The 16,800-nt window shown below is 43.9% G+C and overlaps 1 protein-coding gene across 1 annotated transcript in view; it reads right to left on the bottom strand.

Annotated features, from left to right (window-relative positions):
• Positions 1-16,800, bottom strand: part of LOC126267934 (epithelial discoidin domain-containing receptor 1-like) — a 439,627-nt gene that overhangs the window by 58,509 nt on the left and 364,318 nt on the right. The window contains exon 11 of the mRNA XM_049973245.1: positions 4,460-4,608. Within this exon, the coding sequence (XP_049829202.1) occupies positions 4,460-4,608 (149 nt within the window). The remainder of the gene's footprint in view (positions 1-4,459; positions 4,609-16,800) is intronic.

The following is a 16,800-nucleotide window of genomic DNA, read 5'->3' as shown; positions in this document are numbered from 1 at the left end:
CACGTGTTGTGGCCTAATACACAGTGTCTTTCACAATTCCAATTCCTACTACAGGCTTCTAGTAGTTATAGAGGGCATTTAGTGCACAAAATATCGACAGTGAAACCTCATTAGCCGGCCGTTGTGGCCGAGTGGTTCTACGCGCTTCAGTCTGGAACTGTGCTGCTGCTACAGTCCCAGGTTCGAATCCTGCCTCGGGCATGGATATGTCTGATGTCCTTTGGTTAGTTAGGTTTAAATAGTTCTAAGTTTAGGGGACTGATGACCTCAGATGTTAAGTTCCATAGTGCTCAGAGCAGCTAAATCTTATCCAGAAATGTACCATTTGTATGTAAAATAAGTTTTGAGGTTTGATGACAGTCTAAATATCCCCCTTCACGGTATGCACACTATGGGGACAGCGAACTGTGAGCTGCGTGAACCTGCACAATGTGCTTGTCTGCTTTCACACACATACGATCCACGGACCCTGGTTCTCGTCCGTGGAGCGCCACGATCAACGCTTCTGGCTGCGAATGGCCCAGTTTCTAGCAGGCATTGTTACAGCTAGACGAAAATGGTATGTGATGGACAGAGGCGAGCCGGAAAATGTTCACGATGTATTCCTTGTGCTGCTGTACCATTACCTATCCTGACGTGAAGTGGGAACTTTGAAAAAGATCTGATCTTCAAACATATGTCATACCCAAACGGTACATTTCTGGAGATGCATTCCGTTTCGAAACGTTATGTACCGAGTACTCTTTACAGAGTCTAGAAACCTGTAATATGTATTGTCAAACCTACTGTATATGATTAGAAAAAGTTTGCGCTCTTACAGAAGAATGCTGTGTTTTTCGATAAAAATCGAACGGATTTATCAAAATGGTCCATTTTCACATCAATGAACTTGATCCAAAACATCTTCCGTGAGGTGCAATTCTGAAAGGCATGCACAACAGGAAGTCCAGTCACCGCAACACCCTCGCTGGGTAGTGTTTAAGACTTTAGACAAGTTTCAAGACACACAGTGCCGATCAGGAGAGTAGATTTTATGTAGCAACAATTCGTATTTCGTAACTCTCCGTTTTCCCATTATTAAAGCAGTTTTTTGGGTACGCATATTCTTCTGATGAGAATTTTTCTAGCCACTCCCCCTTCTGCTGTATTTTTTTTCCAGTGCTTAGGTGCAGAGCACTACTTGCCAGTCATTAATTCACCATTTGCAAGGTAATGAGTACATTTCTTAAAGTGCTGGACACAGCCATTTTGGTAGAATAAATCGACCTCGCCTATTCTGAGGTACAGTCACTGGCTTTCAGCCAGCAGTTTCTGTTCTGCTGTAACCTCAAGCGCCGGAACGAAGAAGAAGAACGCAAGACCAGAGAAGGTGGTGAGGCGACGTCGGCCAATAGCGCGCTAACCACAACAGGGGGGAGGGGGGCGGCCTCTAGCCGAAGTAAATATAAGTCTCGCTGCTGTCAGCCTTGGCCGGACATTAGGGGAGTATTAGCACGGCCTAGCAGTGAGTGCTACGATATCAGACTGTAGTCATCCATATGCATTGCTTGTTTGATCATTGTGTATAGCAAGGACTGGGATTTATGTTGCATGTCGCCCACCGCTTGCGACAGCTTTGTACATTCAAGTTAAGTATTGTCAACCTGCTTTATTGAAGTACAACTACTTGTTGTGGTTGGCAGGAGAGCCAACACAGGGTTACAAAAAGGAGGCCGAAATGCACGTGTCTAAGCTCACGCAGGCTGGCGTGAGGTCTGGAACATGACAAGGGAGTTAGAATTGAGAAAAACGGACGTAGCTGGTGGAATACTTAACTTTAATCCATTAATGGTGAACGGCGCTCTGGTCGGTACATATTTCACAATATCAATGGTAACTGATAATGGCGCCTTGCTAGGTCGTAGCAAATAACGTAGCTGAATGCTATGCTAACTATCGTCTCGGCAAATGAGAGCGTAGAAGTCAGTGAACCATCGCTAGAAAAGTCGGCTGTACAACTGGGGCGAGTGCTAGGGAGTCTCTCTAGACCTGCTGTGTGGCGGCGCTCTGTCTGCAATGACTGATAGTGGCGACACGCGGGTCCGACGTATACTACCAGACCGCGGCCGATTTAAAGGCTACCACCTAGCAAGTGTGGTGTCTGGCGGTGACACCACACTACTAATGTTATTTGCTTGAATTTTATAGCATTCTGAGAATGCAGGATCCAGTACAAGACGAGTGGCCAAGACCCCACAGTTTCAAAACCGTTCATCTCTTGACCTGAATTGGTCTATCCACAATAAATTTGTAGTCGCAAATCTGGGCACAGCATGTGTTGGATTTTGATTAACGGCCAAATTTATTTTAGGAATTAGTATTCGCATTTGCTTTTGGTCAGCTTTCAACAAAGCGGAACGCATATTGCATATAGGTTTCGTGCTGTCATTTCTTCATGGAAATTGTGATCTGGTGCTTCTGAAACGCCTACAGCTTCAAGTATTTCGTACACCTTTGATCGAAGATCACCAAACATCATGCTTTGTGTTCTGTACATTTGTAACTCTGGTTTTCTTCTGGTAAGTCTTTCACTAGATTATTTTCAACACAAGCGAAGTCTCGTTTAATTTAGGCCACCCAGCTCTTTAATCTTTTGTAAGCCAAAGAGGAGATTTTTTTCCTGATCTCCACTTTCGTACGATGAAATTATTTTCGCTGTGTATCTTCCATAAAGATGCACGTTACCACAGTACTGTTTTCGACCTCGCACAACTGAAAGAAAGACTCACCCTACCACAGTCCGCCCCTGGTAGCTGAGTGGTCGGAGCGACAGAATGTCAATCCTAAGGGCCCGGGTTCGATTCCCAGCTGGGTTAGGGATTTTCTCCCCTCATGGATTGGCTGTTGTGTTGTCCTAAGCATCATCATTTCATGCCCATCGACGCGCAAGTCGCTGCAGTAGCGTCAAATCGAAAGAGTTGCACCTCCCGAACAGTCTTCCCAACTGGAGGCCCTAGTCACACGAAATTCACATTTACCCAACGACAACTTAAAAATCAGTACGCAAATAAAGTTGACACTGGACTTAGGTCATTGTGCTACATATACCTACGGAACAAAAACAAAATTTCATTGATATTAACAAGACTTCCGTTAAAGAGGCTGAACATTTCAGCTTGTCTAGTACAGATACGAGTATTTAATGAATCACAATATAATTTTTAGCCCTTTTCGATTGATTACTTTTGCCTAATTAAACTGAAGCCTGCGGGTTAGAAGCCCATTAAGGCATTTTTTAATATGAATTAAATTTCTTTGTAATTGACAATAGTGCTGATACATTCTGTTAAATAGATACACTTGTAGTTGCTGACTGGAGGACATTGTGCTAAGGATTGCAACGAAGCATACCAAAGATTCTCATCTGCATCTAGTCCAAGGATGTATTTTATTCCGTAGTACTCTTCCTTTACCTCATTATTCAGAAATAATTTCGCTGATAGTGAGATCTAGTCTACCGAGCAATGTTTAATGTAACGTGCCAGTATTATTCATGTACCAACCCAGCGAACCGGATGATACTCACGCAACCACAGGCTAATAACGTTTTCGAATTGTGTGAGTACGTCACCACATAAAAACTGATATTACCATACTGAGATATTTAAGGCTGAAATATAAATAAAAAGTTGTTGTATTTCAAGAAGAATATAAAAAGAAGATAGAATAGAGGAGAGATTTGATAGTACCATCACCAAATGTGACTGATAGTGAATACCTCGGAATGGTTTCTTCGAGCCGTTGACCGCCAGTCACACAAACACACGGACACACACACACACACACACACACACACACACACACACACACACACACACACACACATTCAAATGGTTATTACTAGAGAAATAATGTTGTTTATCCTATTTATTACTAATCTTATGTATTAACTACTTTACGTGCCCAGCCGTGTACAGCATTTGGTGATTTGTTGGCACATCTCAGCTTCCTCCTCCTGTTCCCCCTCATTGTCACTATTTTCGCTGTCACTTTGGGTATTGCTGTCCACCCTCTGGAGATTGTTGTTACGCTGCACACAGGCATGTCTGTAATGTCGTGTCCGCATGCTCTCTTCATGTGTTGTTTTTGAAATACTGTTTGTCAGTGTGTTTCATTGTGCCCATTGTTCTTCGTCTCTTATTGCTTCATATGTATCTATGTCTGTATCTGTGTAGTCTAAGTGTAGTGTATGTCTATTGTTCGCGTATTGCCGGCAGTAAAAGACAGTGTGTTCAGGGGAACCTTCTTCCCCGCATGTGCATGTAGGTGTCTGTCTCGGGATCACGCGGTTTAAGTGCGTGGGATAAGGTCCGTGTACGGTTACGAAATGTACCATACCGCGGCTGGGATCGATAGGTCTCTTTCGTGTACCACAACACTGCTCTAAGTGGAGCCAGTGCAGAGAGTGGGAGGCGCTCACCTTGACGATGTCCGTGGCAGCGTAGTAGTTCTCGGGCTGGCCGCTGGCGGGCGAGTCGCGGCCCGGCTGCGGGGGCGGCGGGGGCGTGGCGCCCCCCGCGAAGCGCGCCGCCTCCTCCTGGAAGCTGCTGACGCTCGCGCTCGCGAAGTCTGCAACGAGAAGCGGCGGATGCAGCCCGGCGTCACTCATTAAGCGGCAGCCACAGCGGATGAGCGCATTAAGACAGTCAGCACATTTCTCCGCCGCCTCCTCGCTTCTTACTTTGGTCCACCGGAAGGCGACCCCGCAGTTTAGGACGACACGGAAACTGATGACCAGCACCGAAGCAAATTCACATTGCCTTCCCTCACTTCGCATTAACGGTCATTTGTAAAAATCCAAGCTCTACGGGAAAGTTGGTATCACGGTTTTCACTGGATTGTAGATCGCTTGTTACGGACACGGTCGAAAAGAGGTGGTATGCTGGCGTAGTTATTTCGCTTACTTTTCTGTAGCAGTATATGCGTGGCCATTTCAAGTAAGTTCCTAGTTTATAATATCTTCATTTTGAATAACTACGACTTCTGACTTCGACTTACTATCCGGAAACTATATTTGTTTTAGGGTATGCCTATAAGGAGAATGCCGACGGGTCAGAGTGAGAGACGCAGAGCTCGAGCAACACAATTTTTGCACAGGGAAACTAATGGCTACGTGGACACTCATCATGATAATGCATCTTTTTTATTTAACGATTATAATATTAATATATGAGGAACAATGATTCGACTATCGATTTTTAAATTTAGTCACGTAATTACATAATTCGAAAGGTACTTTGCCGTAGATGTGCACAAAAGAAAAAAAAAGTCATGTATGTACATAGTACATATTAGAGGAAGTAGACACACACATGAGAAAAGTTTTCTTTGGTCTCTGACATCGCTACCAACTTCTACCACGCGCAGTGATCGCGTGCTATGGTAGAAACAACACAGGAGTGTAACAACGTTTCGTGAAGTTGCATTCTAGGGATGTTCATGTTTCAACGTCGCAGATAGTTCATTTGCAGTAATACACACGTACCAGACAGCTACAATGCCGCAACTGCTACGTCGTTGAAGTTGTCAATTGCGGAAAACGTTCACTTACTTTGGTCTGAGAGTAAACGGAACTAGCTCTGTGTTCGTTTGTCGCGATCACCACAAAATTTACAGTGTACCTAACTTTGACTGTCTTCATATTCAGTAGCTACACCGTCTCTTATTATAAGTAAACTATATTTATTATAGCCTGTGCCAGAAAGAAGAACATTAACATTCGGACTGAAAGACGAAGAACTAGAGAGACACAGTATTTGTGAAGAGAAACTAATACAAATAATGCAGATGTAGATAACGATAATTCTATTGTCGTTCTGGAAGATACATTTAAATGTACACTGAAATTAATTTCAACTAATTTTGACAACTCTATTGTGATTTTATGAATTTACAGTGCAGATTTTGTAATGCAAGTAATTTCGCGTCCGATGTGACTTTATGCAATACAACGGTATTTACATTGAGTGGTCATAAGAGAAAAGTTAATTTTCCGTCATGAACACAAAATGCAGTGTATCAGTGACTCCTTTCAAATGGTCGAATAGTTAAAGAGAAATCAATGAGTTATTTCAAGAATACAGGTAGCTGCAAAGTAGCATTTGTCACGGATCAGTTCTGTGGCTAAAATTTCTGATGCTTTAAGATACGTGACTTTTGTTTTCACAGATCAGTATCCGCTGATGCAACTGGTCGAATTTCGACCACAGACGATACCAGTAATTATTATAAGCCACTGAAGACCATGGATCCTTTATGCAAAAATAGAAAATATCGATGAAAAATCTCCGAAACTGTACATGTGCAGTTTAGGATGACCCCGTAGTACATCCAAGGTTCCCAGCATAATATGCTGGAAGCCTGCATTTCATGTCCTGGTTTCATTAGTATACTAGTGGAGATTTCAAAACTGAAAAACACTTTGTCCAGCCCCTAACAACTGAATTCGTTGGTACACAGGCTCATTACACTACTCACGAAGTAAGAACTGGAGGAAATAAATAGAAACTGTTTGAAGATATCTGACATTCTCATCATGCTATGATGCAGGATAAACTACAAGGACTAATATTTCGAAGAGACACAGCTTCACTGTTAGAAATAAAACCATACATGTTTCATTGTTACTGGAAATTGAACCCCTACGGAGGTAAAATAGGGTATGAAATCTTTTATTAATAATAAATTTCATTACATGAAAAGATTTATAGGGCTAAATATATGAAATATGGTATTTCAATTGTCGGATAGCTGTAAAGGAAAATGTCGTAGAAGATGAAAGTTTCTAAAGAAATATCACCATAAGAACCCAAAGGTGCGATTAACAAAACCTTGGACTCCACCCACTGGAATAGCTTTTTGGTAAGAAGTAAATTCTGAAAAGATCATAATTCGATGGCCTTTATTAGTGTGAAAAGTCTAGTAGATGTTGCCGTTTGTGAACAAAATAAAAAATCTATTAAGGGTAACCAATGATATCTGTGCGGACCATGCAATCTACGAGAGTGAAGCAGCGGGCGCTTAGGTAGTACAAATGTATACTGTGAATGATCAAAGCCGTAGCACATTTTCCACATACGAGACAATATTGTAAACCTGTTTACTGAGAAATATGTAATGCATTGTATTTACGTGTATACCTTGGGAGCAAGAACAGAAAAAGGGTTCCTGATGGTGACGTGATGGAGGGTGTGGCAAGAGCGTATCGCACGAGACGTATTTAGTGACGTGTGATCCACTCACTCACGTCGATATAGGACACCGTCGTTTCCCTTGATTTACCGCTGCCTTTAACTGCTTAATATCGTGTATACTTGTTTTCCACATTTCCATTTCTGTTTAGTGGTTGGCTCAAAGAATACGTATTGAAAACTTCTTACTTGTTGGGAAACATACTTTTCTGGAAAAGTCTATCTCAAGATGTGCCAGATGTTTATGCCCTCTTTGCGTCGGCTCACGTACGTAAGACCTTCACTAGATTTCCTACGGTACTGATGCTGCCTTTGTCTCTCTTATAATATATGGATGAGTGTCAAAATTGTCTGTGTTTTTTCGTACTTTCACCATTTGCTTTCTTTATTTTTTGGTGACTTTCTTGCTACGTAATTCTACCAAACTATCGGCTACATAGGTGAACCACCCTATTGATATCTAACACTTACTTCAAAGGAGCCTCGTCGTTTATGTTACAGTGATGATAAACTAGAATACAAAAACGGTTTTAATATTTTCTTGCTTTTGCATTAGATTCCGTCTAGTTTCTGCAGGTATTTTAAATCAACGCTATCTGATCACAACGTATTTGTCGAAGTAGTAAATATCGTTTCTAATTTACATTTCTGAAAGTTTTTTTATGCTACAAATTCCACGCTGATACAGTAGTTACTCTGCCTACCTAATTTAATGTCAGGATTGTTTCTCAGATGCTTTACACGTTTTTCAAGATAATCAAACCTTCGTTCACTGTATATTCAATTTGAAGTTATACTCCTCCTCTGATTAATAACCTATCAGCTTTAGGTGTCTTCACTGGCTCTCGCACTTTTGTTCTTCCGCTTTCTCTAGCAGCGCCCTGACAAATCCGAAGAGCAAAGTGATTCGACGGCTAATTAGCCACTGAATCAGGAATTTTTATTTGCTACCTGCTGTTTCAAAAAAAAAAATGGCTCTGAGCACTATGTGACTTAACATCTATTGTCATCAGTTCCCTAGAACTTAGAACTACTTAAACCTAACTAACCTAAGGACATCACACAACACCCAGTCATCACGAGGCAGAGAAAATCCCTCACCCCGCCGGGAATCGAACCTGGGAACCTGGGCGCGTCCTGTTTCAAAGTTCGGCTCAAACCAAATCACATCGTTTTTTTCCTTTTCCGTATCAGGACCTCGAACTCTCTTTCTCTCTCGTCTTCTGTTGCTGTGTCATCTAGTTCTTCCCACTGTTACCTGCATTGTTCAATATTTGGTTTACTGTGGCCTTTGAATGCCATATCGAATTTGCAGATTTAAGTTCTCCCCCGTTTCCATAAATCGCTTAGGTGAGTGCAGAACAGTTCCTTTGGAACGGACACATTTGATTTCCTTCCCACCTCGCTCATTCCGGACTTGTGCTCTGTCACAGAAGACCTCGACGAGATGTTAAACTCTCCGAGTTTCCACTCCTAACGTACACGTTCCGAAACTACGTTTAACAATCATATATGTCGGTCCAGATATTCCTTCAATATCTATCTACATTTCACCACTGCATGTTACCACTAACTAATACACCTCTGATTAACCTATAAATGAGCCGTTCTGTGAACTTAGCGCTGTATTTTTGTTGTTTTCTATTCTTGTCCAACAGAATCATTTTACTTTCGTATTAGTAACTGTTCGAATCGCCAAATGTTCATTCTGCAGTTCAGGGGATTGACTTTTAAGTATGAGTCTCTTTTCAACGTGGCTTCAGAGCTTCCCTTTCGCTTTTAAGTAACAGCTTTCTTTAAAAAAACTAACCCAAGGACATCACACACATCCATGCCCGAGGCAGGACTCGTACCTGCGACAGTAGCGGTCGCGCGGTTCCAGACTGAAGCGCCTAGAACCGCTCGGGCACTCCGGCCGGCTTTCTTTAACAAGAAGAGTTTATTCGAAACTGAAAAATTACTCCTCTTATTTCCCCACACCTCATATTCGCAGATAATTCTGCCTTATCGTCGTTCTGTTGCGTTTGACTATGTTTCGTCGTTACCAATATTTTAACACTTGCACTTCAGTTCGCTAATGATTAAGTTCTTACAGTGTAATCGCGTTCTTATCCTACAATCACCCATTTGAAATTCATTTTAGTAATCCTTTTTGATCGAATTATTGCCTTCTGAATCTGTAGTTTCCTTGCAGCGTAAAAGGGAAGCAGAATTAGGGTTTTCCTTCCCTTCGACGAGCACGTCACTACAGACGTAGCACAAGCTCGGGTTGTTTCAAGGACGGGGTAGGAAATAGTATATGCCCTTTCAAAGAAACCAGCCTGGGATTTGCCTGGAGTGATTTACAGAAATCACGCGAAACCTAAATGTGTGTGGCCGGACACGGACTCGAACCGTCGTCCTCCAGAATGAGAGTCCAGTGTGGTAAGCACTGCGCCACCTCGTTCGCCTCCTGAAGCGTGTAAACCAACATTAAGCCCTTCCAACAGAATGAGACATTATTTTTCAAGTTATTGAGGATATAGCAGTCCTGCACAGAGGACATCCACTCTTTAACTTAAGCGCAGATTACACTGAGGTGAGAGGCGTCGTGGGATTGCGATTTGCACATATACGGATGGCGGCAGTGCCCGCGTAAAGAAAGGTATAACTGGGCAGTGCAGTAGAAGAGCTGTCGTGTGTACTCAGGTGATTCACTTGAAAAGGTTTCCGACGTGATTATGGCACCACGAAGGGAATTAACAGACATCGATGGTAACAGGAACAGAGGTACTGAGTCATCCGAACAACACAGAGACAGGACAAAAGCATCACAGGCCCAAAGTTAAAGAGTGCCTTAGAGATTCGCCACTTGCGCGAGATCCACCAGCGCCACAGGTGAAGGTATCGACTTCGGCGATGACCGGACGACATCGTAGAGAAACCTACTCGGAAGACGGAAGAGCAGCTCTCTCCCACTTGGTTACAGATCATCGTCCAGCGGTGACTTAGACAGAGAACGTCGTATAGGCATTGGACATTCCGTTTCGGATATCGTTGGGGAATTCAATATTCCGAGATCCACGGTGTGATGAGAGTGTCGAAAGTATCAAATTTCAGGCATTCGTTCTCACCACAGACAACGCAATCGACGACGGCGTCCACTTAACGATCGACAGTAGCGGCGTTTGCGTGGAATTTTCAGGGCTAACAGACAAGCAACACTGCGTGAACGAACAGCAGAAATCAATATGGGAAGTATGACTAACGGATTCGTTGGGACAGTGCGGTGTAATTTGTCGTTAACTGAGTACCTTTGCTAACAGTACGACATGGCCTGTAGCGGCTCTCTTGGGATTGTGACCATATCTGTTGGACTCTAGACTACTGTAAAACCGTGGTCTGATCATGTAAGTTTCGATTTCGGCTGGTGAGAGCTGATGGTAGGGTTCGAGTGTGGCGAAGCTCCCAAGAGGCCATGGAGCAAAGTTGTCAACAAGGCATTGTGTAAGCTGGTGGTGGTTCCATAACAGCGCGGGCTGTGTTTACATGGTATGGATTGGTTGCTCTGGTGCAACTGAACCGATCATTGACTGCAAACGGTTAAGTTCGGCTCCTCAGAGACCATTGCAGCCATTTATGGACTTCATCTTATCGGGCCACAATTGTTGGCGATTGGTTTGAAGAACATTCTGGAGAATTGGAGCGAATGACTTGACCACTCAGATCACCCGACATGAATCACATCGAACATTTATGAGACGTAATCGAGAGTTAAGTTCACGGACAACTGTTCCTTCATTATGGACGGTTTTTGAGGAAACGTGGCTTAATATTTCTGCAGGGGATTTCTAACGGCTTGCTGAGTCCGTGACATGGCGATTTGCTGCGCTACGCGTGACAAAAGTAGATAGTGTCGGAAGTTCCATGCGGCTTTTTGCGGATGATGCTGTAGTATACAGAGAAATTGCAGCATTATAAAATTACAGCGAAATGCAGGAAGAAATGCAGCAGATAGGCACTTAGTGCAGGGAGTGGCAACTGACCCTTAACAGAGACAAATGTAATGTGGTGCGAATACATAGAAAGAAGGATCTTTTATTGCATTATTATATGATACCAGAACAAAGACTGGTAGCAGTTACTTCTGTAAAATATCAGGGGGTATGCGTGCGGAAGATTTGAAGTGGGATGAACATATAAAATTAAGTGTTGGTAAGGCGGGTGCCAGGTTGAGATTCATTGGGAGAGCCCTTAGAAAATGTAGTCCATCAACAAAGGAGGTGGCTTACAAAACACTCGTTCGACCTATACTTGAGTATCCGGGTTGGTAGAGAAGGTAGAGAAGGTCCAAAGTAGAGCGGCGCGTTTCGCCACAGGGTTATTTGGTAAGCGTGACAGCGTTGCGGAGATGTTTAGCAAACTCAAGTGGCCGACACTGCAAGAGAGACGCTCTGGACCCCGGTGTTGCTGTGCAGGTTTCGAGAGGGTGCGTTTCTGGATGAGGTATAGAATATAGCTTCCCCCTACTTATACCTCCCGAGGAGATCACGGATGTAAAGTTAGAGAGGTTCGAGCGTGCACGGAGGCTTTCCGGCAGTCGTTCTTCCCACGAACCATACGCGACTGGAACAGGAAAGGGAGGTGGCACGTAAGGTGCCCTCTGCCACACACCGTTGGGTGGCTTGCGGAGTATAAATGTAGATGTAGAAAGGAGGTCCGACACGATATTAGGAGCAGATATCCCATGACTTTTGTCACCTCACTGCAGAGACGTAGTAAGTGAGTGCCAGGCTTTCAGAGCGAGTATTACCTGACGAATTCCGACATATTTCTAACATTTCTCCTTCAGTAAATTTGATGTTATTTAATCGAGCGCAGCCTGCAAGGTGCTACACGGTTACGGCTGTGTGGGGATGGGGCGACCGCTCGCCTCACAGACCAGTGTGTGGGAGGCGGGGCGTTATCGCCGCAGTGTTGCGACGTCGCGTCGCGCGCTGCGTGTAAACTCATTCGGCCGCTGTCCGTCAGTCCGCTCGCAAAGAGCGTCACCAGAGCCCCGCGGTGTGCGTGCAGACAGCCGGCCTCTGCGACACTCGCCGGCTGGTCTCGCTGCGTCTGCCCTCCCGGCGGCAGAACTCCGCACGTCGAGTACGACGCCGACGATTTACAACAGCAGCACCGCCCCTTTCCACTTTGCTCGTTTAACAGCCCGCCCTTTGTTGTCGACAGCACCAAGTACATTGATCGTCATTACAACTGCAACGCCAATAATGGTAGAAACTGACATTTTACTTACTGGGTGTATCGACTACATTTCTAGGTGGTTTGAGAGTATACAACGCACGAAATGTAGTACATAGGGTTTTTAGCTTCTGCAGCAGTAGTGACTGACCAGGCTGCGGTCGAATCGAACTCAGCTTGGAAGCCGGACAAGGACGCTGCTCCTCATCTACATCTTCATCTACTTACGAGCGCTATTCGGAAAGCAAAGCCTGATGGGGTGCGAAATGGAAACCATAGTGAAAATCCGATGAGGCTTTGCACAGATGTGTTGGGCAGAGACTCTGCTATGCCCGTCGATAGCGACACGTCGCTCTTTCCAGTGTGTCCAGCGCACAGTGACCGCACAGTATGAGGGCCTGGTGTGAGTTTTCGCCTAATGTCATGCAGCCCACAGAACATAGCTGCCATACGTTTGCTTCTGCATGACAATTGTCGGCCACACTCAGGAGAACCAATGAAAATGCTCCTTCATCGTTTTCGGTGGGAAGTATTTGATCACCCACGATAGAGCTCCTAATTGATTCTACCTAAGTTTCAACTCTGCTCACATAAACCGCTGCCTATGAAGAGAACGTTCTGTTGCAGAAAACCAGGTGTACACCAGCATAGAGAACTGGCAGGAAGCACAGGCGTCTTCCTTCTATGACGAGGGTATTGGAAAGTTGGCACAACGCTGCGACAGATGTCTAATTCGGAGCGGGACTATGTACACAAGTAGCTAACTGTTATAAATAAAACATTTTTGATTTTCACAGTGATTTCCATTTTCCGACCGATCGGACCTTACTTTCCGAATAAGTCTCGTAGATACTACACAAGCCACGCTGCGGAGCGTGCCCTGTACCACTGCTGTTCAGTTCCTTTCCTGTTCCACTCTCAAACGGAACGAGGGAAAAAGAAATCTGTATGCCACACTATAAGCCTTAATTTTTCGTATCTTCGCGATCCTTACGCCAAATGTCTCTTGGAGTGGCCACTCAGTTAGAGGCGCCATGTTTCGATTTGCGCGGCCCCTCCCGCCGGAGGTTCGAGTTCTCCCTCGAGAATCGGTGTGTGTGTTGTCCTTAGCGTAAGTTAGTTTAAGTAGTGTGTAGGTATAGGCACCGATCGCTTCAGCAGTTTGGTCCCTTAGGAATTCATACACATTTGAACCTTTTTTCTCATGGCGGCGGTAGAATCGTTCTTCAGTCATCTTGAAATGCCTTTTCTCAATAGTGTTTCTCGAAAAGAACGTCGCCTTCTCTACTGGAATTCCCATTTCACTTGCCGAAGCATCACCTTAATACTAGGGCTATTCAGAAAGTAGCCAACGTTACCGTCTGACACCGCTAGGCGCGCGTCCATCGCGTATATTTTGGTACGTGCGTGCTCGGCAGCTCAGCTGGGATCCATCCGTGACCGCGGGAACGACTCTGCACGTCTGGTTTTTTCGATATTCGAATATGAAATTGGGTTGCAATCGAAAATCCCGCCAGTTTTGAGGTGAGGTCTGTGGTACGGTTTTTGTTAGCAAAAACGTTAAACTTATAGAAATTTATCGTGAACTGTGCGAAGTGAAATGAGTGAATATTTCGCCGGGAAATGGTGGATTCGACGTAAAAATGGCCGAACCAACGTCCATGATGAAGGGAAGAGTGGACGCCCGAGCACTGCGACTGACGATCTGGTCGCTAAAGTTTGACGGAACGATGCGTGAAAACCGTCGCTTCACAATGACGGAGCTTTCGCTTTCTTTTCCACAAGTTTCACGGATTTTGTTGTTTGAAATTGTCGCTGAAAAGTTAGGCAAGACGAGTGCCCAAAATGCTTACAGAGCACCATAAGGATCAGCGAATGGGGGTAATGTTGACATCCGTAACCGGTGACGAGACTTGGGTGAAACACGTCAATTGCGAGACAAAATTACCCTCTACAGAGTGGGGGCACAAAAGGTCCCCCCAAAAACCAAGAAAATGTTTGCAAACCTTGGCAGCAAGGAAGTTGATGGCGACAGTGTTTTGGGATAGGCAAGGTGTGCTTCTTATTGATTTTCTCGAACGTGGAGCACCCATAAATTCTGCCCGTTAACTGTCAAACTTTGCACAGCCTTAGAAGAGCAGTTCAAAACAAACGCCGAGGAAAGCTGAAGTCCAAAATTTTGTTTTTGCACTACAATGCGCGACAGCAGACGGCAATCCGCACTAAAGAACTCCTTAATTCATTCAAATGGGAAATATTCCCTCACCCGCCCTACAGCCCCGATCCTGCACCAAGCGACTTCCACTTGTTTTCCAAGATGAATAGCTGGCTCGCAACGCAGCGCTTTGATGACGACGCAGACCTCCAGGGGGGCGTGACTCACTGGCTGAAGTCTCAGGCTGCAGAATTTTATGACGAAGGTCTTTCAAATCTTGTCCACGTATACGATAAGTGCCTCAATGTGTTTAGTGACTATGCGGGGAAGTAGTATGTCAGTCGCTCTTTCAGATGTATATGATATAATGTATTTATTGTACTTAATTTTTTTATTGCCAAAACGTTCCCTACTTTCTGAATAGCCTTCGTATTTGCGTGTTGTCCGAACCTACGCTTAACAAATCCAGAAGCCCACATCTGAATTACTTATCTCTTCCTTTAGAACAGGTCGTGCTTGCGTCCTACAAGAAGTCTCCTTTACAGTTGAAGCAGATTTTCACAAAACTCTCCGGGTAAACCGAAGTCGATCATTCACATTCCCTCCCACAGTTCTTACATACTCGCTCGATTTCATATCCATTTGCATCGTTACACCCTCATAATTGAATGACGTAACTGTGTCAAGCAGAACACTACCAATCCCGTATCCGAACATTAGGGTTTGTTTTTCCTATTCATCCCCATTAACATGATTTTTTATTACATTTAGAGCTAGTTTCCATTCATGTCACCAACTAGAAATTTTGTCTCTTGTATCCTCCTACAGTCAGAGTGCCCCTAATTGAAATACTGAAATCCAGTCATGGCCTATTGTATAAACTCACTACAGAAGAAAACACCCACATAAAAGAAGACATTAGCAAGACAACATACCATAAATGACTATAATACACAAGTAATGACATACAATTTCACGCATTAAATGGGCTGCACAGGCGACACGAACAGATATGCACGCACCCACGCACACACACACACACACACACACACACACACACACACACACACACACACACACACACACACACACATACATACACACACGGAGAGAAAGAGAGAGAGAGAGGGGGGGTGGGAATACAGGTGTCAAAATAAACAAGTTCATATTTCCGCCAGTCTGACATGAGAACAAATTATCATCATTAAGGACTGGGTACACAACAGTAATAGAAACGTTGTGTTTTATAAAGCGATGAAGTGAAAACTGTGAGTGAAGTTGCAGGAAAACATGTATTTGTGTGTGCATTTTCACAGTGGATGAGAATTCAGATGAGAACGAATAAATCGAAAGTAACTGTAACAGCAACATATCGCCACAAAATATTTTGACACAACATAGTTAAGTTTACACACAAAATGATTTACTAACCTCAACAACCAAACTCACAGTAACGCAACTGTAATTGCAGATGGCAAGCAGAGAATCTGCAGTAATGTGAAGAGGGTCCTACATTACCCACCAGTGCACCAGAGTTAGGATAATAACAATACTCGACAGCTGTTTATAGGTTTCACTTAAATGTGAATTGCAGAGTAGTCATCTAGATAATAAATATAATTTAAATTATGTTTCCATTTTACGGAAATCAAAAACAGTAAGATTTGACAATGGCACAAAGATGTCCAGAATTTTTCTGCCTTTTTGGAATACAGTAGTTTGCATATCAGACAGTGCTGAAATCCAGTACTTTTGTCTGGAAACATGGCTGCTGCTAGAGCTGTTAAGGGGAAGAAGAAAGAGTTAACGGTGGAACATGGGTTTGGTAGTAGGAATGAGACAGAAGAAAGACTAACTGAGTTACGTAATAAATTTCTGATGTTAATAGCGAATACTCTGTCCAAGATTCACAAGAGCAGGAGGTATGCTTGGAAAAGGCCGCGAGATAGGAGCGAGATTTCAGTTAGGTAACATCGTGGTCAGACAGAGCTCCCAAAATCAGATACTGGATTTAAAGCGTACCCAGGAGCAGATTTAGACTTAGATCACAATTTCGTAATGATGAAGAACAGCCTGAAGTTCAAGACACTAGTTAGGGTGAATAAATGCGCAAAGCAGTGGGATATGGCAGTACTAAGACATGACGACATTCCTTGATGTTTTCTGAGGCTGTGGATACACGGGTAACGAACA

The sequence above is a fragment of the Schistocerca gregaria genome, chromosome 4 (assembly GCF_023897955.1).
Source record: "Schistocerca gregaria isolate iqSchGreg1 chromosome 4, iqSchGreg1.2, whole genome shotgun sequence".
NCBI lineage: Eukaryota > Metazoa > Arthropoda > Insecta > Orthoptera > Acrididae > Schistocerca > Schistocerca gregaria.
Note: the sequence above shows the minus strand (reverse complement) of the source record. Positions and strands in the feature narration are given on the sequence as shown.